This window comes from Sceloporus undulatus, chromosome 6 (genome assembly GCF_019175285.1).
Source record: "Sceloporus undulatus isolate JIND9_A2432 ecotype Alabama chromosome 6, SceUnd_v1.1, whole genome shotgun sequence".
Taxonomy (NCBI): Eukaryota; Metazoa; Chordata; class Lepidosauria; order Squamata; family Phrynosomatidae; genus Sceloporus; species Sceloporus undulatus.
The window spans coordinates 8594074-8621231 of NC_056527.1; the positions used below are offsets into that span (position 1 = coordinate 8594074).

The 27158-nt window shown below is 42.9% G+C and overlaps 1 protein-coding gene across 1 annotated transcript in view; it reads left to right on the forward strand.

Annotated features, from left to right (window-relative positions):
* LOC121932863 (sodium channel protein type 5 subunit alpha-like) overlaps positions 1-27158 on the forward strand; it is a 345269-nt gene that overhangs the window by 146700 nt on the left and 171411 nt on the right. Inside the window, exons 7-10 of the mRNA XM_042471901.1 lie at positions 426-656; positions 12472-12535; positions 22094-22235; positions 24141-24338. Of these exons, the coding sequence (XP_042327835.1) occupies positions 426-656; positions 12472-12535; positions 22094-22235; positions 24141-24338 (635 nt within the window). The remainder of the gene's footprint in view (positions 1-425; positions 657-12471; positions 12536-22093; positions 22236-24140; positions 24339-27158) is intronic.

A 27158-nucleotide genomic window follows, 5' to 3' on the forward strand; every position in this document is an offset into this window, starting at 1 on the left:
CAAATTCCATAGAATCAATGGCAAATCTCATTGAAATCAGTAGAGCTGAATCCTATTAGTAAGGGAGATAAGAATCTTAGATAGGAAGAAACTGAGAAATTTAACTTTAAAGGTCGGATACTTTTTACTTTGCTTAGAAAAGTGCAGGAACTCTAGAAACGTCACTCCTCCCTCTTGGCAATTTTTTTCATTTCTCTCAGAATCCCAAGCAATGTTTTGCCTGAGCTGGACCTTCCCAATTTGCCTTGAATTTTGCCATAGGTGAAATTCATTGGGAATTCTACCTCTGCCATGCATTTGTAACTGGGAAATATTTGGGATGGGTGAATTGTAAATACTGACACTTCTAGCCTGAGTAAACATTCTCAGATGAGAATATGTGGTTATATTTCAGTCTGTAAACTTCATCACCGTTGTCTCCTTAGGTCTGAAGACCATCGTAGGTGCCCTTATCCAGTCAGTTAAGAAACTCGCAGACGTGATGATCCTGACTGTTTTTTGCTTGAGTGTTTTTGCCCTCATAGGGCTCCAACTCTTCATGGGTAATCTAAGGCACAAGTGTGTCCGAAATTATGAGGAATTTAATTCAACTAATGGCACCTTCGCTTCAGACCAGAAGACATGGCCAACTTTGGATGCCTTCCTAGACGATCCAGGTAAACTACCCTCTTTACTGCTGTTTCTTAAGTGTGATAGATTTCTTGTTTCCAGGCTGTGCCTGAATATGTGAATAAATTTAATGTGATGTTCAGATCTGACACCATGAAGAAACTTGGTATACTTAAATAACCAGTCATACCTGCAGAGGTTCCTCATCTTCTATGGGCCCCAATGTGATGTTCAGATTTGACACCATGAAGAAACTCAGAATTTTCTGTGCAAAATTATACAATGCTAAAGAGCCCATTGTGGCAATATCCCTCATCTATGGGCCCCAAGGTTTTCAGACAGTGGTGAGAATTATTATTCTCATGGGTCATATATGGCCCTCAGGTGCATTTTAGTGGCCTCCAGTCCCCTGTCCTTCAAAAAATTGATTGGCTGCTCCTGTAAACCTCTAGAACAGGGTTTGGCAAAATGTGAACAGTGTCATGCTGATAACCAGGGTTCACATTTGTGTCACCAAAAGCCCTCTGGGGATATGGGGGCATTTTTGCCACATTTCTGGCATCCCAGGGCCATTTTAGAGTCTTTAAAAAAAACAGATAGTGAACAAGAAGTAACTTCTCCTCACTTTCCGTTGTTAAAAAAGGGATTCTTCTGGAACTGAAATGGTGAAAATGCTCTCCATAAAGGTGTTTGGGGACAAAATATTTTTTTTTATTTCTTTGCAGTGGGGTGCAGTGCGGGAGGCTGAAACTCTTCAAGGTATCTCCAAGGGTGCATATGCCCCCATAGCCTCCCACAGTTGCCCACCCCAGGAGAAGCACTTTTGCAGCAGAACAAGTTTCAGGGTTTTGCTTGTATGTGTGCACTTCTCTCTGTGTGAGAGATATCATCTCCCTTCCCCTGGAAATGAACATCTGGTACTTCTACACTTTGGAAAAGTGTGAAAAAGTACATTTCTGGAGCTGATGCAGCCCTGAGTGGACCCCCATAGAGTAAAAATTGATCTCCTGACTGGCCAAAGTTGTCCATGCCTGCATTAAGAGGTCATTAAGAGGGATGCCACCTTAGCAGGGATCATGTTACAAACTTCATTTTATAAAGTCACTCCCCCCAGCCTGGCTGCCTGCTGTTATCGACGGGGCTACAAGTTCTGCCATCCGCTCACCCACACAAACAGGGTCCAGAAATGAAGAGAGTGTAGTTCCACACATTTGGCGGTGCAGTTTAGGAGAGACCATTTAAAGCATTGGATTCTGGTTTGACATTTCAGCCTGAGCAGTTTTGCAGAACGCTTCTGTTTGTCCCTACTGACTTGTTGATTGCCTTCACCATCTCTCTGTTTGACTGCTTGGCAGCTTCCCAGCCAAAGGTTAGAAAGACTTGCTTCCTGTGGTGGAGTATCTGTTCACCTCCAACCACACAGCAGCCTTGTCATAAATCCATTGTCAGCTGCTGTGTGGTATTGACTGCTTGGTTTTGTCGGCTTTTGGATACTTTATGCGACTATTATCATATCTTTTAGTTGTCATGAGAGTCTGCTTCTAGGCTTGCTGGTAGGACAGAAGCTTTAAAATATCAGGATGCGTATGCCTGAAATCTTTTGGAAATTTGCGAGAGAAGCAAAAGGAAAGATATCCTGGAATGAAGGCTCAACAGTCCTAGCAGGACACAGCTCTGAGGATCATGTACTTCTAGAGCAGAGCTTGGGAAAGTTTTGGGCAACAACCCCCAGAATGTCTTATTGATCTGGGGATTCTGTGTATTATGATATTATTGGCAAGCATTCTGTTCAATAGCTATGAGATTGTAACTTGAATTTATCATCTCATAACTACTGGGAATTTACACTTACAGTTGTTAATAACCAAATGTGACCCTCCAAACCTGCATTTTCAGCCTGGCAGTATCCCAGATGAACAGTTACCAAGATGGTTCTGATCAGATGTTAGCAAGTGACATCTACACCATTCTCCCCTTTGTGGGGCTCCTTGAGATAAGCAGTTTGGACAGGAACCCGAGGAGTCTTTCCAGCTGCCTGTTCTCTCCAGCCATGTACTCCATGACCAGGAGAGCACTGCGGACATCATTTCCCATAATCCTGGGAAAATCCATATGGGATTTTCCTTTCTATATGGAAAATTTGTGGTCGGTAGCACAATACGCAATTCCAGACGCATGTCTGGATCGGTCTCAATTTTATCAGGACAGTGAAGCAAACAAGCACAGACTGGGAAAAGAGAGAGGGGGGGGGGAGGTAAGGAGAAGTGCATGTCTGGGCTGGTATATTGTGGAAGGGGAAAGAAATCACATTAATAGATGAAAATTTACAAACCTCTGCCACAAACCAGCCTGGGCAGGAAGGAGTGAGGAACTGCAGAGCAATGGGAAGAGGAAACTCAGCATAAATAAATTGGGAACTCGATTTCAACAATGTGGTGGTTTTTGCCAGTTTGTCCCTCATTTCTATCTCTCTGGCACACTGTTTAGCAATGTTGCCACTTAAAAGAAAGTCCCTGACAGTCAATTAGTTCTAACCAGAGTGGACCCACAACTGATGAATAGTGAGTAACATAACCTCCAACAATTCACATATGAAAGCTAGGGAGGGTCTCCAAGTAGCATTGTGAGGAAGAACACAGACGCTAGGAGAGGCTGCAGCAGTTTGCTTGAGCCTGCATCTACTGGGAAGGGCAAGATTCTGCTCACTTCTCCCCCTCTCTTTCCCCAGCTGACTTAACTTAGTGCATATTGCATCCTTTTGCATTTTGAACTTATTTTGCAGCAGTTGAAATGATTTGATGACAAAGAGGAATAGTGGTAGGGGAAGAGAGAGAAGGTGGGACATGTTAAAAGCAGCTGAAAAACTGGGATTGCAAAGGAGTAATTGGGAGTGTCCCTGCCAAATTGGGAGATTTGGGGGTGGATGGGTATGGTGTAAACACATAGGTAGATCCAAATGATTCAGTGGTTCTACTTTAATATGAGTCTGACAATAGAATTTAGGCCTGATAGATGTCATTTGTAATCAGAAATCCAAATATTTCCAGATTTATGAGGTGGTCCATAAAAGAAAGGGAAAAATCTTGGGCTGTAGGCCTTCAGTTCATTTCCCAGATGTTTATGACTTTTTTCTTGTCATGTGTTTGTAATATTGTGCTTTTTTAAAAAAACCAAAGAACTTTTGAGTCCAGAGAGGAACAATAGTGCTGGTAAATCAATCGCTTTGTAAGTATTATGCGGCGATGAATGACTTAACATCATTTGAGGGCTATTGATCACACTATATAATAAGATTCCACATTTCAATTGCTGGAAGATTGATGTTGCAAGTGCAGACAAAGCGAGGATTAGGGATGCTGAATTCGATAAAACAAGGACTAGATTAAGTAAAAGCCTGTCATTGTTCATTAGGAAGTGGTGCCTCAGCTAGAATCCAGGACAGCCAGTTTGCTTTGGAGATCGCAAGCTATTCAGAGAATCCAACTGCATGTTGCATGCCTTCAAGTAATTTCTGACTTACGGTGATCCTAAGGCAACCTTAACATGGGGTTTTCTTGGCAAGATTTGTTCAGAAGATGTTTGCCATTGCCTTCCCTTGAGGTTGAGAGCATGTGACTTGCCCATGGTCACCCAGTAGGTTTCATGGCCAAGTGGGAATGGAGCCCAGGTCTCCAGAGTCATAGTCGAATGCTCAAACCACTGTGTCATGCTGGCTTAACTTCCTCCCAAATGTTCATGTGGTACAGCCCTCTTAGAGGGACCCCAGGGGTTCTGGGGTCCTCTGGAAAGTGGCCTGGTCTATCCCATTCCCATGAACACTCCAGGGTGCCACACAACAGAGTTAGGAGAGAGGTTTTGCTTTTTTTTCTCCTGTCAGTATTGCTGGTGCAGCTGCAAAGGTAAGCTCAACAGAACTGGGTAAAGGTAGGCAGACACTCTGAGCAGCTGAAAGACTCTGGATATTCATGCACTATCTAAGGTGCTGAACCTGTTTGAGTGGTAGTTCTCAGCAGTCGAGTAAGTCCTTTAAAGTTCAAAGTAAAACCAAGAACAGATTTGCTGCTCCACTAACATGGAAGTCACCAGCTGCCAATATACAAAAGGGAACAGACTTTTCACACTCACCCAAGGGATATCCCCAGGACAAGAAAACATCCATAATAGGATTGCAGTCAGGTTTGAAAAACTGGGTGTGATTTTTCAGTTTGGAAATGATTGTTTGCTTTACTGTTTTGTAAAAGGGGGGGGGGGAGTTTGCCTGTCACTGAAATTATTTTTTTTTAATAAAACATGAACATTTGGGTCAGTTTAAGTTTGTAGCAGGTTTGTCTGGAATGGCAAGCCAGAATTTTGACTGTGGCTAGCATGTCATGATGTCTGAATGTAACAATCTGGCCTGTCTCTCTGCCCAAATAAGACAGAAATAAACCAACATGGATTATTAATCTTTGCTTGTTTCAGCGTCACAATAAACAAGTTGTACAAACGGGTGACATGCAGCCACCCCTTTCATGACCAGATCGGGGCCACAGCAACCTCATGCTGCAGCCTCGATCTGGCCTCTAGAGAGCGCAAAAAAGAGCTGCAAAAAGCACTCCTTTTTGTGCCCTCTAAAGGGCACCATAGTTGTGGCGGTGTGGCTTCAAGACACTCCTTTGGTGCTGCATCATGTGGATGCAGCACTGGAGGGGCATCATGATGGTGCATGCCATCTGGAAGGGCATGCAGCATCATGATGCCCTGTGGGCGGGGTCAAGGGATCCAGCATGCGAATGCTGAGCTCTGATTCCACCCACAGGCTGGCACAAAGTGCTGGTCTGTATAGAGCCTAAATCCAAGAGATCTATGGTTTGTTCAGTTTCTCCCCCTGCAAGCGCTAGAATTCTGCTTTGTCCTTGAGAAGTCAATATTGCACAATTCAGATGTATCAGTGTGGCCAGCACATCCAAGTGTCTTTGTCAATACAAACCTGTAACTCTGACTGGCATGACTTAGTTTAACCAAAAAGTATGATGTGGTACAACAGGAACTGAGACCTACATGGGGAAAAGCATGGAGACAATCAACCTATAATATGAGTGCTCAAATACATAACAGAGCCAGTGTGGTGGAGTGATTTGAATGTTGGGCCAGGACTTTGGAAGATTGAGATTTGAACCTTTCCTCAACCAGAGAAAACTACTAGGTGATCTTGGGCACTGTCTTAGCCTCAGAGGAAGGGAATGACAAACCCCCTCTGAACAAGTCTTGCACAAAAAAAAGACCCTCCTTAGGATCGCCATAAGTTAGAAATGACTTAAAGACAAATACGTGAAGAAAGAGTCTTACAGCATTTAAAGTTTAACAAATTTACTTCAGCACATCTAAGGATGTGGGCTGCAATCCATGAACAGTTGTGCTAAAATAAATGAATTAGTCATTAAAGTGTTACAAGACTCCTACCTACTTTTTATACTGAAACAGCGTCCGGAGATTGCTCAAATATATGAGTTGGAATTTTGTTGGCACCTGTAAAAGTTCCCTTCTACATACAATTGTACTTTGTTTGGCTGTTGTGTATCAGATGTATTCAGTTCATGAGTGGTTAAGCAGAGTTCCACAAGAGGAACAATTTCACACAGGCTTAAATCCTATTTGTTCCAATTAGTGAAGCCATTGAATCAGCTGCATTTACCTATGTCTTGATGCAATGAGTGTATTATATTTTAGGATGTAATTATTCACTAAATTAGTTCTCAAAGGAAGCAATGAGCAGTTTTAACAGTTTTCTTTCTGCTCTGACAAAGTTTTCAAAAACTGCACAGTTTTGGAAGAATTTGCACTATAGGATTTATTTTGTGCAAAATTCACGTGCAGTTATTTTTAAGCACAGAAACCAGCATTATCAGAATAAGCCCCAAACTTCTGACCAGGGCTTCCTGCATACTTAACAAACACATTTTTTAAATATATATATCTTAATTTTCAAATTTTCTGAAATATTATTTCCATTTCTACTTTACTTGGGACTAAGCAACAGGATTCCAGCCAGACAATTGCACATGCCTATCTTAGGAAATAAGAGTCAGCTTGTTATTGATAAACACACAGGGGAAATGATGTGATGTAGGAGTAAGAGAATGTAGGTTCCCCAAGCAGACTGGTCCTATCATTGGGTGGGATGAGGGAGTCGTCCCATGCAGCAAATTCGGGGGGGGGGGGGGGGATGTAACAGTATGTTCGGTCTCAGTCAGTCAACCAATCCTTTGTATACACCCTGAGGCACCTTGGGATTGATGAAGAATATGCACTTGCGCATGTACATGCCCTTTCATAAAATAGATAATATTTTAAGAGCATTGTGCTCATCAGAAAAAAAGTAACCACTACTATATATGGTTATTTTTAATGTGTGGGTGGACATTACAGTTTCTAGGAAAGAAGCTTAAGATTTCAGGCCTGCCAACGTGGCATTGAAAAATATGTTTTGATGGAGATATTAAGGGTACACTTAGTAATAAAGTGCAGTTGAAGAGTTATGACTCAGCCTAGATTTATGAGATGTAAATAGCGGTAAGCAAATACACTGTCTGCATAGGAGGGAAGACAAAGACAATAGATGCACACATCAGGAACATACAACCTATCCCCCCCCCCCAGTGGCTGGTTTTTTTAAAAAAAATGTGGGTCCCTCAAAGTGAACAATTCTTTTGAGGTTCACACTAGATGCATGACCCATAAGACATAGCACAGGCTGCATATACATGGAAAAATAATGCAGTTTGACAACACTTTAATTGCCATGGTTCAATGCTATGGAATCCTGGCATTTGTAATTTGTTGTTGCACCAGAGCTCTCTGACAGGTAAAGGCTAAATGTCTCACAAAACTACAAATCCCATAATTCCATAGCATTGTGTCATGGCAGCTAAATCATTGCCAAACTGCATTATTTCTGCGGTGCAAATGCAGCCTTATTTTCTGTGCAGCGAGCCTCTCAACCTCCTATGTAAATGGTCATTGTTTCTGTTTTGATTGAGATACCAAATTGAATTGACAGATTTCATCTTCCCTCAAGAAAGAAGCCCATGGTTATGTCTTGGAACATGAAACCAATTCAGATCATTAGCCCATATAGCCCAGTATTGTTTAAATTGTTTGACAGTGGCTCACATTTCCTGAGTACAGTACTATACAGGAATTATCTTCCCTAACTCTGCTTGGACATTCCAGGGATTGAACCTGTGACCTTTTGCTGGCAAAGTACAGTTGGCCTTCCACATTTGCCACTTTGAATTTTGTGGATTTGATTATTTGCGGTTTTGATGACTATGTTCTCTCTGGGAATCCCTAAGTCCTCCAGCGCAACTCTTAACCATAGAGTTGTGCTGGAGAACCTAGAAACACTTCTCTAGGCATTTGTAGGTCCTTTAGGATGATTCTGTGATCAATGTCTGGCAGATGTTGACGATAGAGTTGCACTGGAGGACCTGGAGATTCCTACAGAGATGTTCTCTTAGGTAAAAAGAATAGTTTTTTGTGGATTTTTCGGGCTATGTGGCCATGTTCTAGAAGAGCTTCTTCCTGATGTTTCGCCAGCATCTGTGGCTGGCATCTTCAGAGAAATTCTTTGTACTCTGAAGATGCCAGCCATAGATGCTGGTGAAATGTCAGGAATAAACTCTTCTAGAACATGGCACATAGCCCAAAAATCCACAAAAAACTATGGATGCCAGCCATGAAAGCCTTCGACTTCACAAAAAGAATAGTGTTTTTATTTGTATTTTTTCCACATTCATAGGGTTCCTTCACCCCTATCCCCAGTAAATGTGGTAGTGTCACTGTATACGCTTTATTCCTGAGTTAAGACCCTTTCATATTTGACCAAATGCATACCATCCAACATGTCTCAGATGAAAACTGGGACATGTGTGATGGAGCAACTTCAAAGTGTGGTCAAGATGGCAGTATCCACTGAGATTTGGTACCAGGACCTTCCATGGATACCAAAGTTCATGGCTACTCATGTCTCGTTATATACAATAGTATAGTAAAATGTCATTGCTTATATAAAATGGCAAATTCAAGCTTTGATTTTTTTTCATTTTCCTTCTTTTTTTGAATTTTTTAAATTGTGTGAATATTTTTGAATCATAGTTGGTTGAATCCGTGGATGCAGAATCCATAGAAGCTGAGGGCCAACTATGCTTATGGAATCCCTTTCAAAAGGAGTACATCTTCACTGGAGGTCCCTGGTATAGCTGCAGAAAGCAGGGAGTGCAGATGAATGCTTGGAAAAGTTATGTAGAGATGATATACCCACTGGCATCATTGGGGGAGTGTGGGGAGTGTAGCTTTGGTGTCACCTGGTGAAAGGGCTGACTTCTTAGATGAGGGGTGACACCTGGTCAGGCCTTCCTTCTGCTGCAGGGGGATGTGTGTATGGGTTAGTGCTGTTGTGCCTGGAACATGCCCCTTCTCTGCTGCTTGACTCTCTCCCTGAGAAGGAAGATGAGCAACAGAGGAGTAGGAGGGGTGAACTTCACAGGGTGAAAGCCAGATAGTGGAGCAGTGACAGGAGTGAGTGTTCACCCTTCCTCTTCCTCTGTTGCTTGACTTCCTCTTCAGCCATCCTGAGTGGCAAATGATAGAGTGAGTGAGGCAGCGGGAAGGGAGAAGAGGTAGGGGAAACCACTTCTGCCACTGTGCAGGTGATGGACGGTCAGGCAACTGGGGGGGACTGGCGAGTGAGGCAGTGGGAGTGGATGTGGCAGACCATGCCCCACCAGCAGCCCCCTTGCACCAGGTGACACCAAAGCTAGTGACGCCACTAGATATCCCAGCTCATCCCTCCCATAATGCCTTGTCTCTGAGGACCCTAAAAGTCAAGCATTCAAAGGATCGATTCTGAAGAGCTGCTCATAGTGGCTGCTTTCTAAAGCAGAACCAGCCCTCCTGGATTGAGGGGGGATGGTACCTTTGCCTCTCTGTGGACTTCACGGCCTGAGGTGACTTTTCACAGGGTGTTAGGGATGACCCTGGTGAATCATAGAATCATAGAGTTGATGATGGGATGTACTCCATTGCCAGTTGACTGACATTTTCGACCCTCCTCGTCTTGGCAATGGGTGTTCCTTTGCCAGCTCAAAGGCCATCTGGTCTCTCACCTACGTGATTTCCTCTCTGGCATCGTCTCTGCATAGCACGAGGCACTCAAGCTGCTGTGACTCAGGCTCCTTTGTCATTCGAAAGGCTGGCTTTCGAACCCAATTATTCATGTGGCTGGAAAGTTGTACTGGCAGATTCTGCACCTCTGCTTGAGAGGAGGATGAGTTACCTGCCAGAGGGAAGGAATGTTTTCAGATCTCTGGGAAACCTGTTCCTGCTAATCCGTCGGGAAAGGTGGAGGCTTTTCAAAGGCCAAGGAGATGGGGAAGCAAACCAAAGCCAAAGAATATCTCCCTAAGAATCAGATGCCAAAGAGCATTTTCTTAAGAATGAGACTAGCGTGACCTGCAACTATGGGATAATGTACTTGTATGCATGGCATAGTCGTTTGAATGTTGGACTGTGACTCTGGAGACTAGGATTTGATTCCCCACTCAGCCATGAAACCTTGGGCCAAACCCCCTCTGAAAATTTCTTGCCCAAGAAAATCCATGATAGAGTAGCTTTAGGGGCGCCATGTCAGAAATGACTTGAAGGCAAACAAGAACATATTTCCACTTTATGGATCCTCTCTCTCCCACCCTGGTTCCTGGTAAATCATGGCCTCTCTTTTGCCTTTTAAAAGGTGATTTGGGAACGTTTTCCTAAGGGGGAAAATCAGTGGCCAGGTGAGGAGTTGCTGTTTTTATGCTCTCCCTGTTAAAATTTTGTGAGTTGAGAACTGGAATCTTAGGGAGATAACAGTGAAATCTATATCCTTCTGTGCTAGCTTTCTGCCTTCAGGGAAAGTTGTTATTGCTGTTGTTCTTATTTCAATATAAAAGAACATGGAAATTTGGGCTGGCATCACCTTTTGCAAGCTGAAGTGCTTCAGTTCCCCTTTACCACCGCAGGACTGCATAACCTCGTTCCACTGCGCATGTCGCCTTGTCCCTGTTCGGCAGATAGATATAAATAATGTCCCCAAATAACAGTCCCTGCATTTGTGTTATCCCAGAGCAATTTCCCCTTGAATGGAACTGCTCCAGGTTTGGAGGGGAGGAAAGCATGCATGGCCCTTTTATCTTTTATCTGTCCTGTAACTGGCACGAGGCTGTTCACTGTGCATTCCTTCCTGCTGCGGTCATGCTGTTTTGCTTTATAGGCGCCTTGTCACATCCCAAGACAGCTAAGTTCCACTCAGCACCATCACACCCAGCATCTCTCCAGTGTGGTGAGGAGAGAAAAAAGCCAACAAGAAGAATACTTGAGCAAATAGCTGCTCTTTATTGATTCTAAAATAATGCAACTCCTCTGGAAATAAGGTTCTCTTTGGGTCCTTTTGTATTACCTAAGGATTAGATGGTGTTTTTTAAGAGCCTGGATTGTGGCTCGCAATGAAGGTGGAGGCAGTTTGGGCTGCAAAAGTGTCCTAAATTTCCTCTCAAGCTCTTTTCATGGCTCTAGCAATAGTGTACCCTGCAACGTTTCACACATGAAAAGGTGGACATGTGTGGCCAAGAACAACAGAGTGAAGTCAAGAAAGCAACAATTATTAGCGAGGAAGAACACAAGAGCTAGAAAGGGTGCAGCAGTTTGCTTCTGTCTGAGCCTACTGGGAAGGACAAGATTCCTCATTCTCCTCTTTTCTTCTCCCTGTAGAGAGTTAAGCGAGTGCAAACTATTTTTGCGCTTTGAGCTTGTTTTCAGCAATTGAAGTAAGCTGAGGACAAAGAGGGACAGTGGAGAGAGGAACAAGAAACTGGGATGTTTCAAAAGCAGCTGACAAAATGGGAGGATAGAGGATTAACTGGGACTGTACCTGCCAAACCAAGACAATTGCAGGTTTTGTACGTCCAGTGGCTAAAGTGTTTTCCCAGCATTTTGCTTCTTATGGCTTCAATTCCTCATCCCACTTTAATCCAGCTGGCTGAGAAGTAAAGGGGCAAGAAGTATTTCTCTCATTCTGCTAGTCTCTAAATTGGTGTCACATGATGGGAATGGTCCTTTTTGGACCAGATCTTCCAGAATCCCCCAGCCAGGATGGCAGCCGGTAGATTCTGGAAGGTGTACTATGATCCTTAAAGTGACTGCCTAAATATTCTGAAGACACCAGATCCTATCTACTCTTGGAAGCTAAGCAGGTCCAGGTGTGGTTAGTGCTTCGAAGGGGATCACCAAGGAATACCAGGCGCTGGAGGCTACAGTTAGAGGAAGTCAAAGGGAAACCTCTTCTGAGTATCCCATAAGAAAACGCAATGAAATTCCCAAGGTTGCCATAAGTTGACAGGGGACTTGAAGGTGCACACACATGTACCTATTTCCCCAAGTAAAGTTCAGAGATCTGAATATAGTCTGTCTTTCTCTGAACTGGTGCCCTCCAGATGTGTTGGGCTACACCAGAGGTGGACATAAGTGTTAGGTGTCGGGGGTTAGTTTTCCCCCACACCGGAAATGACATCAAGTCACTTCTGGATGCCATTTTTGTCCAGAAAAAAAGGCATTTAGAGAGTCAAATCAAAATCCATAGTTTTGGCTCCAAAACCTGCCCTTGACATATATGAGATGGATTTATAGTCAAGTATATATAGTATTATTGTTGTGTGTGTCCAAGTCATTTCTGACTCATGGTGATCCTAAGGTGACCTTGTCATAGGATTTTCTTGGCGTGTTTTTTCAGAGCTTTTGCTAAAATTTTGGAAACTGACAATAGTGTCATTGTTTTTTAAATTACAGTGAACCACTACATTAAAGAGGGCACTACAGATCCGCTATTGTGTGGGAACAGCTCAGATGCTGGGTAAGTATTGCTTAGTGGTAGCTGAAAGAAGAAGTATTAGTAAAACTGTCATAACAGATCTTGTATTCATAGGAATTCACAGGTTACACATTGATAGTTGTAGCACTGCTGATGTTAATGGCATTTTTGAACCAGTAGAACAGCTTTTTTGTATTAATTAATGTATATGATATATTTTCCTACTGCTTTCATGATACCTAGAATTCAGGGATCTTTGAATTTTTTTTTTATTCTATTGAGGAGGGGATGGGTGGGGAAAAGAAGTATGGTGGAGCAAGGGAGATATGGTAGAACATTTCCCCCACAACCCTATGTCCATTCTGTCACATATTCCTGTTCATGTGAAAACCATCACCCTGCCTTCACAGATGGGTTAGATCCAGACTCAGTTAGTTGAAACAGGGTCCCGTGAAAGTGAGGGGCCGCCAGCTGAGTTGTCGCAACTAAATTGTTACATTGGTTTCAGCAGAAATGGGCAACACAACCTAGGGATCTATGAATCAGTCAATATCTGGTCTATGTCTTTTTGGAACTTATTCATTTCTATGTCTGTTCTGTCTGATTTCCAAATTGTTTTGTCATTTTAAAAATATGCAAAGACCCACATTTATTTTAAAATGTCCATACTTATGATTTAAATGCAGCTTTAGCTAATAACAAGATTTTTGCATGGACCTTCTCCCAGTTTATGCCTTTCCCTATTACACATTTTGGTACATAATTTTTGAGCCAGGATCACAAAATTCAGAAAACTACAGAATCTGAAAGACAAATGCATTCTGCATATTCATTGAGGAAATGTGAATTCGCTTGATTTACTTTTAAAACCAGTGAGCCAACATGGTGGTGTGGTTGAAGCATTCTACTAGAATGCTAGAGATCAGGATTTGAATTGCCATTCAGCCATGGAAACTGACTCAGTGACCTTCAGCAAGTCACAATCTCACAGCCTCAGAGGAAGGAACTTGAGGATCATCTTAGGCTATCTGTAAGATGGAGACGATTTGAAGACACACAACAAAAACAAAGCTTGAAAAGTCAGTGGTTATACTGGCTAGGGGATTCTGGGAACCGTAGTATTAAAAAGGAACTTTCTCAAGCTCCATTTAAAAATGTGGACCAAACAAAATTCTCCAGTATCTCTTACAGAATCTTATTCATGCTTACTGAGAAGTAAACCTCTACAAGTTCAGTAATTCCTAATATTTCCTAATATTTCAACCGTAGTTCAGCTGATTTAGTTTGGATCTACTGTATATGATCATGTATAAGTCTAGAAATTCAGATTAAAAAATTGACCCAAAAAACTTGAGTCGACTTATCCATGGGTCAATATAAGTACTGTACAGTTGGCCCTTCCCTTACGTGGGGGATCTGTTCTGGACCCCGCTGTGTAAGGGAAAAAATACGTAAACTCAACTCCCATTAGAAATAATGGGGCTCGTTCCCACGGCACACACCCCATTGCTTCTTCCAGGGCGCGGGAGAAGTCTTTCCGGCACGGCTTCCAGCGTATGCTGGAAGCCCCGTATGACACAGGTACACTGTATTTTAAGACAAACACACATATATGGTGAAAGGCAAAAGTCTAATCTGCCCTGGAAGCACTGACCCCTTTCTACTCTCTGAGCTGTCCAGCCTTTAGTATGAGCACAAATAGTTATGCCTGCTGGAATTTTGTAAGTTCTTTGGCATTGTTTTCCTTTACTTCGTCCTTTACATCCCTCATTACACGCGCCTAAATTTTACCCTTGATTTATCCACAGTTCATATCAAAATCCATAATTTTGGCCCCAAAACTTGCCCTCAACTTATATATATGAGGTCGACTTATAGTCAAGTATATACGTTAATGCATCATTATTAGTTCAGTTCTGTCTTAGCTGCAGGAAGATGGGAATCTCCCCTTCTGAGGGTCAGTAATAATAGAAGCAGCGACAATGATGAAACTTTCCAGGCACGATAATACAATTTTCCAAACAGTGGGGGAGACAGGATGATGTGTCCTGCTTGTTCAAAGCCACATTCTTTTGGAGTCTTATTACCAGTTCTTTCTCAATCTTATTAATTTTTTTTCTCTCCCACTAGAAACATGATAATGTGTTTGGTGTTATGGATTAGTGCTTTTTAAAAAAACAAAGGAAAGAAGATGGAAATACAAGTGAGGCATCAGAAATACAAGGGAGAACTTGAATGATGATTAATTCTAGCATTCTGCCTTTGGAGATGGAATAAGAGCGCCATGTTTTTAAAGTCCTTTGGAACATGCTTCAATGACATCTAATTATTGAGATCCAAATAGGATTGTTACAAAGTAGACTGACAGCTGCCATCTTCAGATGTTTGTTAGTTCTTATGCATTTTTCCGTGTATCTGTGCCTGTTAAGCATTGTGGGGACACACTCCATCACCGTGCCATGCTTGGTCTTTGGCATGCCATAGACACTTAATTCTTCTGCTTACGTGTCAGGAGGCCTGCAAAGACAGAATTTCTGATTATGGAAATAGGATAAATCCAGTATTGGGCCCAAAGAGAGTAGATTCATTGTAATGACAGGGACTTGTTAGTCATTACTTACATAAGTCCTAATGATTGTAGCTTTATGGGGCTGCAAGTACACATGAAAAGAGTATGTGACAGAATGAGCATAGGGTTGTAGGGAAAATGTTCTGCCACATCAAGACATCTAATTGAAAACTGTCCAACCACCATGAAATTTTTCAGCTTCTGTGACTTTTTTCATGAAAATTTTGGTTGTGCAAAGAAAGAAAGAAAGACAGAAAGAAAATGTTTTGTGCAAATGAGGTTTTCATTAAACTTACCAAAATGGGGGGGGGGCTTTGAAAAGTGTACAAAATGCTTGTAATTTTGCCCAACCAAGTGAAAACGTTTCAAATCCTTATGCTGATTTGCATCCCTGAAAGGTGGACAGGAGAACATGAAGAAGGCACTGTTGTTGTTGTTGTTGTTGTTGTTAACTGGCCTCACACTGGCCTTGACTCATGGTGACCCTGTCAATGAGACATCTCCAAGACCCACAGTCTTCCATTGCTTTACTTAGATTCAGTAAATCCAGGCCTCTGGCCTCTCTGATTGAGTCTATCCATCTAGATTGCCACCTTTCCTAGCATTATTGCCTTTTCTAATGTGGCCATAGTATAACAGCCTAAGTTTAATCATGTTTTCAATGAGAATTCATGCTTGATCTCTTGAAGGACCCATTTGTTTGTCTTTCTGGCTGTCCACAGTATCTTCAGCAGCTAACACTGTTCTCCAGCAGCACATCTCAAATTAGTTGATTTTATTTTTAATCTTCTTTTTTCATGGTCCTGCTCTCACATCCATACACAGTGATGGGGAATAACATGGCTTGGTTGTTTGGCACCATATGTCTCCCTATTTCCGGGGGATTTAATGATGAAGAAACAACTTCTGAGATGTGACTTGGTCACTGAATTTGTAAAACTGTGCTCTCATTATTATAAGGTCTTACAAAGTTAGAAGAGGCCATTTTTAGAACAGACAGAGGGTCCAGTTGGTATCCTGGTGGTGCAGTAGTAAAATACCGGTATTGTTGGCATTCACAGCCTCAGGCTTGTGAGTCTGATCCCAGGCAGGGCTACAGGGTCCAGTCGGCCTTCCATCCTTTCATAGTTCAGTAAAATGAGTATCCAGCTTGTTGGGGGCAATTGGCTTACACATTGTAAACTGCTTAAAGAGTGCTAGTTCACTGATAAGCAGTACAAAACTGTACTTGCTAATGCTGTTGCTCTTCTCTTGGGATGCATTCGCACTGCAGCAATAATGCAGTTTGAAACAACTTTAACTGTCTTGGCCTAATGTTGTGGAATCCCGAGAGTTGTAGTTTGTTGTGGCAGCAGAGCTCTCTGACAGAGAAGGCTAAATATTTTGCAAAACTACAGTTCCCAAAATTCCATAACACTGAGCCATGACAGTTAAAGTGGTATTCAAACTGCATTCTTTCTGAAGTGCAGATGCAGTCTAAATCCTGGAGTGGATTCACTGCCCTACTGATATAGGGTCCAGAACCTGCCACTTGTTAAAGGTTTAGGAACCTCGCCTCTGGACTAGTGGATGGAGGAGGTTGAAAAGACAATCTTACAGTACCTTCTGCTAGGTTTGAAAAACATTGGCCTTTTGCAAGTATTGAAATTATCAACAAAGCTGCTTTGGCAAACATCGAGGGAAGAAATTAAGGCAGTGGGACAACGCAGAAGACATCACAGGAAAGCACCTTTGTCAAATACATCCTAGTGATAGTTGCTATAGAAACCTTAATTACTCGGACCCAAATTTTCATTTATAGACAGAGGCCAAAGTGATTTTTTTAATGTTCTATAGTAGGGTGATGCATCGTACTTTGCGGGGTTTGCCAGTGTATTGTTTTGCCACGCTCTCTAAATACCAGTAATTTAGATGGAGAACAAGGCCGTAGAAAGTTCTCCTGTAAATCTCACAGCTATTTTTAAAACCTCTTTACGGGTGCGATTCTTGTGGTTGCTGCTGGAGTGTTTCATTAGAAAATCCCTGTAAGCACATTTTAAAAAACCAGGTACCTGTTAGACACTATTTTTAAACATTTTTGTATGCAAAATATTTCATATTTGATTGCTAAAGCTCATTATAGGATTCTGTGTTTGATCCCAAAGAGATAATTTTGTATTAGTGCAATCATCTTTAACACTGTAAATGTTCTGGTGCCCAGGGACAGAGCTTGGGAAGTTAGATTTTAGGATGGCAACTCCCAGAATCTCCCTGCCAGCCAAACCCTATTGAGGAGTGGACTGAAGGGTGGATCACATGGCAGAGTTGGTTGGTTGGCTGGCCCAGAGTTAACATTTTAGCCTTCACATTTTCTTTTAATTATATAAGGTTGCATTAGCACAGCATTATTCAACTGTGGCAGTTTGGGAGGTTTCAAACTGCATTATTTCTGCAGTGTCAAGGAAAGCAGTTAGCATTCTACTAGATCAGGAGTGGACAACTATGCAGGTATTGGGGTCAGTTTTCCCCGTCCCTCCTTGGGTACAGCCATGTGTTGGTGCTCTCAGATGCATCCATGCTTGGCTGTTTACAGCCAAAATGGTTATCAGAAGTGACATAACAACACTTCTGGTTGCCATTTTGACTGGTATGTGGCTGGAAAGTATTGAGCATATGTATTGGTTGGGAATTCTGGGGGACGGATTCAGGGAGGTGTGGAAATGCATTTTTACATATTTTTGCATATATCATTTCATGTTTGAGGGGTATCTTTGGGCATGGTTTTTAAGTGAATAATCACGTGTGTGTGTGTGTGTGTGTGTGTGTGTGTGTGTGGACTTGGGGGGTCTGAGGGCAATTCAGGAGCCACATGCAGCCTGTAGTCCACACTTTCCTCACCTTTGAGAACCATCAGGAACCCAGCTAATACAGAGTTTGGGGGAGTTACTGTTTTGGATTATGAATTCCAGAAACCATCAGCCAGCGTAGAAACCCCATGAGCTTCTGGGAACTGTAGTCCCCAAAAAGTAAACTTCCCTAAGCTTGTATAGTTTATTATCCTGTTTCTGCCAGGTGCCTCTAAGAAGTTCACAAGCATGGCAATGGATCTTCTCCATTGTTGGTCTGTTCAGAGGTGCACTGCTGAACACTGGGAAGTTTCCACAATACTCTTCTGTATGACTTATGATGATTGATAAATCTGGTTGCTCTTCCTATGGGTTTCTCATTGCTGTGTGCCTTCAAGTCATTTCCACCTTATGGTGACCCTAAGACAAACCTATCATGGGGTTTTCTTGGCAAGATTTACTCAGAGGAAGTTTGCCATTGCCTTCCCCTGAGGCTGAGAGTATGTGACTTGACCAAGGTCACTCAGTGGGTTTCATGGCCAAGCAGGGAATTTATTTTATTTTATTTTATTCCAAGATCTATATCCTGCCTTTCTCCCACAGTGGGATTCAAGGAACTGAACCCTGGTCTCCTGAGTTACCTGGCTCCTTCCCATACAAAGCTTTTTCGGCTCATCATGTTTACCCATAGCTGTTAATATCAGGGATGTCTATTTCTGTTTTTGATTAGGTAAAGAGACCTTTTAAGTGTCCCATATATGTGCTTGCCTCTGTTATTGAGGAGGGGCCAGATGGCTGGATAGATGGGTAGATTGATGCTCTTAACTGTCCTTTATCAATCAAATGTGTTTTTTGTTGTGTTTAATTGTGTGGTGTCTGTTCCTTTGGAAAGATGTTTTATGCTAATGGAATATGCTGGCATTTCCAGATCTTGTAGATAAATAGATAAGTTGATCATTTGACAAGCTTTATTCTTCCGCCTGAGAATTGTATGCTTTCCAGAATGAAACTTGCTAGAAACTTGAATGATGAAGACTTAAATCAAAGTCTGTAGCTTTCTTTCAAAGTCTTTCCAGATGTAGTCCAAGGAATCATGGAGTCCCATAGAGGTGTACCATGAATCCTGCAGTGGACTGCATACCTCTCCAAAAGTGGTGTAAATGCCCTAGATGGGGGAATGGGTGGGAAGCTTTAAAAAACATTTTTTGTCGTTTGTCTTTTGACGGCTACACTCATCCATGCTTGCCAAAGCCAGATGCAGAATGACGGTTATCCCCCAGACCTCCTCTTCCCAAACCTTGCAGACCTCCTCCTAGACTGCCAGAGCTTCTGGACAATGACATTGTTAAGTTGCTGGTTATAAGTGATAAGCCAAATTCTTCCCTACCACCCCACACTCTCCACTGGTCACTCAATGGCTGTGGAGGGGAGCTGAAGAAGGAAGGTACGGGAGATGTATTGCAGTTCTACTTGGGTTGAACTTTACACTACATCTCCTGGTGTAGTAGAGAATCAAAGATATAGCCAATGTTACAATCAATTCAAAACTACTGTATATGTATATATACAGACTCCAACCATTGGACCATCTAACCCAGTATTGTCATATCTGACTGACAGCAGCTCCCCGGAGTTTTAGCCAGGGTTCTTACCTGGGGATCTCTAGAATTCCTTGATGGTTAATTCCAAATATTAACCAGGCCTCAGGTTGCATAGCTTCCAAACTCAAACAAGATTGGATGTGTTCAGACTGGTACTTTTCTCTGGTGTGTGTGTGTGTGTGTGTGTGTGTATTTTTGCAGCATGCCGCAAAGGAAAGCAAACTTCAGGCAGCAAGATTTGGGGGAGAGGTGGAGGCAGATGTTTTGAATGATACAGCAAGAATTATTAATGCTTCAGAGCTTGGCAACTTTAAATAAATAATAATAAATAAAAAATTTATTTTTATACCGCCCTTCCGAAGATCAGGGCGGTTCACAGCAAAAATCAATAAAACAGCAGCATTTACAACAAGGTTAAAAACAATACACAGAGACAGAATAAAACCCCAGTTAGCCAATCCTCTTTGCCACAGAAGAGGAGGGAGGCCCAGTGGACTTTAGTCGGGGAATGCAATCTGAAATAGAAAGGTTTTCAGATCCTTTCTAAATTGGGCCAGGGAGGTGGCCGAGCGGAGCTCTGTGGGCAGCGTGTTCCAAAGGGCCGGGGCAGCGATGGAAAAAGTCTTCCTCGCAGTGGAGGTCAACCTAGCCCCTGGCACCCTAAGTAGTTGCTGCCCAGATGTTCTGAGGGTGCGGGGCGGAATATACGGGGAGAGGCGGTCCTTCAGGTATCCTGGGCCCAAGCCATTTAGGGCTTTATAGGTCATCACCAACACCTTATATTGCGCCCGGAAGCGAATAGGCAGCCAATGCAGATCTTTGAGCACCGGTGTTATATGGCTGGCCCTGGAGGTTCCAGTGACCAGCCTGGCTGCCATATTCTGTACCATTTGTAGCTTCTGGGTTTGGTATAAGGGTTGCCCCATGTAGAGTGCATTGCAGAAATCCAATCTCGAGGTTACCAGAGCGTGTACTACCGTTTCAAGGTCCCTCTGGGCCAGGTATGGGCGCAGCTGGCGAATAAGCTGAAGCTGATAACAGGTGTTCTTGACCGTCGCATTCACCTGAGCAGTCAGGTGAAGCGAAGAGTCAAGAAGCACCCCCAGACTGCGCACAGAGTCCTTCACAGGGAGCGTGACCCCGTTCAGGACAGGTGGAACTACCACCATTCCTGGACCAGGGGAACCTATCACAAGTACCTCTGTTTTCTCTGGATTCAATTTGAGTCGGTTTTCCCTCATCCAGCCCATTACTGACTCCAGGCACGCCACGAGAGGAGAGACTCCATCCTCAGTCACTGCATCAGTTGGAGACATAGAGAAAATTATTTGGGTGACATCAGCGTACTGATAACCCCGCGCCCCATGTCTCCGGATGATCTCTCCCAGCGGTTTCATGTAAATGTTAAATAGCATGGGAGACAGAATGGCTCCTTGAGGGACCCCAGTTTTAAGGGCCCTCTCATCAGAGCACACGTCTCCCAGCTGCACCATCTGGGACCTCCCAGAGAGGTAGGACCGGAACCACTGGAGCGCAGTGCCCCTGATTCCCACCTCTGCCAGGCGCCCCAGAAGGATACCATGGTCTATGGTATCGAAAGCCGCTGAGATGTCCAAGAGCACCAACAGGGACACGCTTCCCCCGTCGATGCTCAGACGGAGCTCATCGACCAAGGCGACCATGGCCGTCTCAACCCCATAACCAGCCCGGAAGCCAGTTTGAAATGGGTCCAGATAATCCGTTTCATCCAAGACCGCCTGTAGCTGGATTGCAACCGCCCTCTCGATCACCTTCCCCAAAAATGGTAGCAGCGAAACTGGCCGATAATTGTTATGTACCAGGGGGTCGAGGGAGGGCTTTTTTAATAAAGGTTTTACAATGGCCAATTTTAATTCAGATGGAAATTGCCCTTCCCTCAAAGATGTATTAATAATCCGGCATAACAATAAAGTTACCGCCGGTCCCCCCTGGGCTGCTAACCATGAGGGATCGAGAGAGCAGGTCGTCTTCCGAACACTTCCGAGGTTTTATCCGCGAAGAAGTTATTAAATTGGTCGCAGCAGGCCTTAGAAGGTTCAAGGATCTGGTTCGGGGCAGAAGGGAGCTGAGTTAGCTACCTAACCACCCTGAACAACTCTGCTGGACGCGACTCCGCGGACGCGACACGAGCACCATAGAACGAGTTCTTAGCTGCTCGTATCGCCTCTCCGTAGTCCTCTAACAGTTGGTCTAGGAGAGCCTTGTCGTCTAAGCGAAGGTGTTTCCGCCAACGGTACTCTAGCCGTCGCACTTCCCGCTTCCTTGCCCGGAGATCTTCCGTATACTTTGCTTTTCTGGCTTATAATTCTCAGAATCTCCAGTTGATTTTGCTGGCTGGGACATTCTGGGAACTGTACTCTACAAAAATTACTTTTTTAAAAAAGCTTGCCACTAGCATTTTGAACACACATTTTGATGCTTTGCTTTAGGCAGCAGGACATTATGGGTCAGGCCTGCCTTCTTTCAATATTTGCCAATGATGCTGGTGATTTCAGGACCAGTAGTGTAGCCAGTCCTAGCCTTCATTCTTCCTCATTTTGTTTTGTTTTGTTTTGTTTCTCTGCAGTTCCTGTCCAAAAGGGTATCGGTGTCTCAGAGCAGGCGAAAATCCTGACCATGGCTACACAAGCTTTGATACTTTTGGCTGGGCCTTTCTCTCCTTGTTTCGCCTCATGACACAGGATTACTGGGAGCGCCTTTACCAACAGGTAGATGACTCATTTAATCTCAACTGAAACTCTTTACAATCTGTTTATACTTTATAGGAGGAAAATGGTGAAACAGTGTACAGTGCTCCCTCGGGTTACGAAATTAATTCGTTCCGCGGCCGCTTTCGTAACCCGAAAAGCCTTCGTAAGCCGAAATGCCATAGGCGCTAATGGGGAAAAGCCGCGATTCCGTGTGAAATAGCGCCGAAAAGCACCAAAAAATTTTTCGTAACCCGAAAAAACATTCGTAACCCGGAACAATTATTTCCTATGGGATTTTTTCGTATCCCGGAAATTTCGTAACCTGGGTATTTCGTATCCTGAGGTACCACTGTACTTAAGAGTCCTGAGTTGGTTGCCATTATAGTTTCCCTCTAACATTTAGAATAGTTAGTTCCCAAAATCCCCAAGGCAGCAAAGCACAAGGCCTCATTGACTAGGAGATTATGAGCAGTGTCATCCAAAAATAATGGCCAATTTCCTGCATTTTGGGGAAGTACATATATCACGTAGCTACATCTCTGTAGCGATGTTTCCTGATGCTACCTCTCAAAAACTCACCTTGTAAGAAGCACAGATCTGTCTTCCCAACACAATAATTTCCCTTTTGTGAGATAGCATAGGAATGAGGAGGGACATATCCAGCTATTTTCTTGTAGCTGGACACACCATGACAAGCATCTGCAGAGACTTCCAGAGGTCCTTGTGAGTTCTTTTCAGATGACACCCCTTCAGTGTGCAGCGACAAGAAAATAGCTGGAAGCACTCCCTACTCTCAGACAACACAGCAATGACTAGGAGTGGGGACTGCATTTCTTACAAGGTGAGCTTTGGGAGGATTTCAGTCATTGGGTTCAGAAGAGAATTCTGACCTGTATAACCATTATAAAAGTGGCTGCAATGGCACAAATCCAGTGTACATCACTGTAATTCAATAAGAAGATGCTAGCCAATGTTTCAAGCCTCACTTCTTTCACATGGAGTAACAGGACTGTGGTATATCAGATGAGTAGAGCCAGTCATGTTGGCAGAAGTCTAGGATTAAGGGTGCCAACTGAGTGGGGAAGGGCTTTGCAATCAGTCCCCTCACATTTCATCCTCTGCATTTGGTGCTGCATCACGGGGAAGGAATCTCTCTAAAATGCGCATCATCCAAATGCCCTTTATACAGGTTCCAGTTGTCATCCCCATTATCATAAGTTAACAACAAACAACCAAATATATAAATCAAGTGAACTTGTGGATTTATTCTCTATATATAGAGTTTTCAGATATTATCCCATTTTTGGGGGGTGGGGGATACTCCAGTAGGAAATCCTCATACAAACATGATCCACTGTTCTATTGTAAGAGCAGGAAATAAATGTGTCTGCTTTTGGCTAGAATCTGTTGGTGTATTGCATCAGTGTAACTATGCCAGTGCAGGCATTAAACAGAAGACAGAGGAAAAAGGCTATGGCTGCTGTGGTAATGAGGACGGTAAGGCAACAGAAAAATGAGCTACATAGAACTGAAAGACTTTTTGCCTGCCTTTCCACCTCTACTGTACAACCCTGAAAAAATGGCATACCTTAAGTTGCTAAGTGACCGCATCTTCTCCATCCTGCTAATAGGGCTTACCCATTGGTAGCTGATAGTATCCCATGTCAGTGGGGTGATGGATCCACTCTGAGTGAGGCTGAACTTTAAGCTACCCAGGATCTGAACTCATTTTGGAGATAAGAGTTCAGCATCCTTGATAGCTCCTTTAAAGTTTGCCGCCAGTGAGATAGAAGCCACTAGTTGCCTGTATCTACAAGATGCAGGCATTGATCCAGGGTTGCCATGCATCACACTGATAACACTGTTAAATCTAGTATTTTTTTTTAATGTGAAACATATCTCTTTGTCATTTTGTTTGTCCAGACCCTTAGATCTGCTGGCAAGATCTACATGTTGTTTTTCATGCTGGTCATCTTTTTGGGCTCCTTTTATCTGGTCAACTTGATCTTGGCTGTGGTGGCCATGGCATATGAAGAGCAGAACCAAGCCACCATTGCTGAAATGGAGGCAAAGGAGAGGAAGTTTCGTGAAGCCATGGAGGCACTGAAGAAAGAGCAAGAGGTATGACTTTCTAGTCAATGGTCTTCATGTAACCAGTGTTTGTTGTGCTTCCTTTGATTCCCCCCCCCCCCCGAGACCTGAGCTGCATAATCACAAAGTCGCATGGTTCCAAGCTTGCAAAACTATGCCAGTTAAACCAGGTATGGCATGAGTGGCATCCTCAGGCAGTTACAGAATAATGTCCCAGCTAAATCCATTATAGATTGCTGTCCTAGGTCTTTGCAAAAACTTCATAACCTAAAGAATGTCTCTTAGCAATGGTAATTGACTTATGGTCATCACTTTTGTTTCTAACAGTTCCAGATATGCTCAGACATGACTCATTCCCAGGCATTTAGGGGAGAAATTGTCTGCTATCCCAAAAGTAGGTGGTGACACACCTTCACAGTGTCCTGGACTAACTCAGTTTCCTGAAGATTGTTGGAAACAAAGATTGTGGCCACAATCTAACTGCCACAGATTATTACTCACAGACCATAGAAGACCACCATTGTGAGCTTGAGGAGGGCACCCTTAACTTTACAATGAACTCTACTACAGAGTAGAACAGAGAATTCAAAAATTTGAATGCTTTCTTGTGGCTACTTTTTAAAAAAAACCCTTGCATATAGCAAAGCAGCAGATGGCTAGATAGAGTTTGGAAGCTGGCCTTGATATTAAAAACAGAGAACCCGTAGAACCCGTAAAGCAAGAGGAGAGATTATAGAGGATAATTTTGAAATGACATGGTATTATTTTATCATGTTTGCTTCAGAAATGAACTTTGGCCATAGAACTCCATTGAAATATATATCATTTTGGACCAACACTTTGTAACCATATCTTGTTACTTACAGCTAAGCTTATTTGAACTGGGTTTGTAATTATACATGGGTAATTGATAACAGTGCCTGATTATGATATTAAAAATTAATTGAAAAGAAAGAAAAGCATATCAGATAATGAAGTCTAGCCTTGCCCCAATATTCAAGTTCTCTGAGTGCAAAACCTTTAGGGAGCCTGTTCCCTAAGGATAATCTCAGCTCTTACCTGGAATGTTCAGCTTTTATTTGATGAAGTATGTTTTAGTTTCTAGCCCAGTTCCTCACTTGGATGTAAAGAAAACCTGCAAGCAATATTTGAATTGAAAAAGTAAACTCGCTCCCATTTTTCAGTATTCTGGCCAATGAATACATAATCCATGGGATAATCAAAAAGCCCTATAAAATTCAATTGTATTTTATTAATATTTAATGCAGTTATATTCTAAGCATTTCCAGCTATCTACATTTATGATCTGGCTGTTTTGCAACCATTTTCCTTACCCCTTTAGCGCTGGATTGCAAAAGTTCTGGTTATAATCCTAGTGCAAGAAGAGCCCAAATCATAGGTACAGTTAAGGAGGAGCTGAGTATATTCAGCAACCACTGAATTGTGATTTTTCTGATCATGTGGATCAGCTCTTAAAAGAACCCATTTCTGTGCTACAAATTTCTATTTTGTGGCTGTATTTTGAAGATGTCTTAAGGCACGGTTGCAAATCTTTTGCTGATCCAGACAGATCTTTGTCTTCTTAGATGCCTGCAGGATTTTCCCCACTCTGGGGAAAACAGAGATAGACATCTTTTGTAACATCTGTATTGTTGGCCTTTTTTTTTTTTGTAGTAACCCAGTGCTTCTCAGCCTTTTTGTGTTATCTTCTTCCCTTTTTCCTGCCAATCCAGTTCAGTATCTTTGTTCTGCAAGTGAACATGACCAATCTTTATAAGCAATTGTGCACTCACAGCCCCTTGCTATATATAAGGGCTGGGATCACAAGAGGACTTGAATTACCTTCACAGTATGACTGAATTTTAGAACTGAAGGGCACCAGTGCTCTGCCCAGTGCGGAAATCTTTACAGCTCCAACACCCCTGACAGAAAGGAATGCCTACTGCTTCTCAAGGTAGACTGTTGTACTGCCAAGTCAGTTATCCTAATGTGGAGCCAAAATCTGCTTCTCTTCCATTTCAATCCATGGGTCCTGGGTCCTGCTCTCTGGAACAACAGAGAACACATCTGTGCTATCTTCTGCATAGCAGGTTTTCAGGTAGTAGAAGATTGTTGTTGTTGTTGTGTGCCTTCAAGTCATTTCTGACTTATGACAATCCTAAGATGAACCTGTCCTAGAGTTTTCTTAGCACGATTCTTCAGAGGGGTTTGCCATTGTGATCCTCTGAGGTTGAGAGAATATGACTTGATTCTATGGTTGAGTGGGATTCTATGGCTGAGCCAGGATTTAAATCCTGGTCTCAGTGTGCCCCTAAAACTCATGGGGAAGGGAAACATATGAATTGTGTCAGTGACTGAGTTGGCTTTGTGGGGCAGAAATGTGCATCTCTGCTGTCACCATGCAGATTATGGCACATTGAAATCAGGTTCTCTGTGCTGAAATACATATACAGAGTAGCCTGAAGTGCATCATTCTTTCCTCCTTTCCTCCAAAAGGGAAATGAGTTTCTACAAATCGATAGAAACACACACACTGGTATATGGTGTGTCCAATGAATTGTTGCCACATGCCTTCAAGTCATTTCCAAATTATGGCAACCTAAAGCAAACCTAACACAGGATTTCCTTGGCACGATTTATTCAGGGGAGGGGGGCCATTGTCTTCCTCTGAGGCTCAAAGAGCAGGACTTACCTAGGGCCACACAATTGATTTTCCCCAGATGGATGAAGATTTGAAACCTAGGAGATTGGGAATTTATCCCGTAAATATCCCGGATAAATCACGTAATCACACAAAATGATTTCACACAATGTCACAGAAAACCTGCCATTAAAGTGATCACAAAGAAG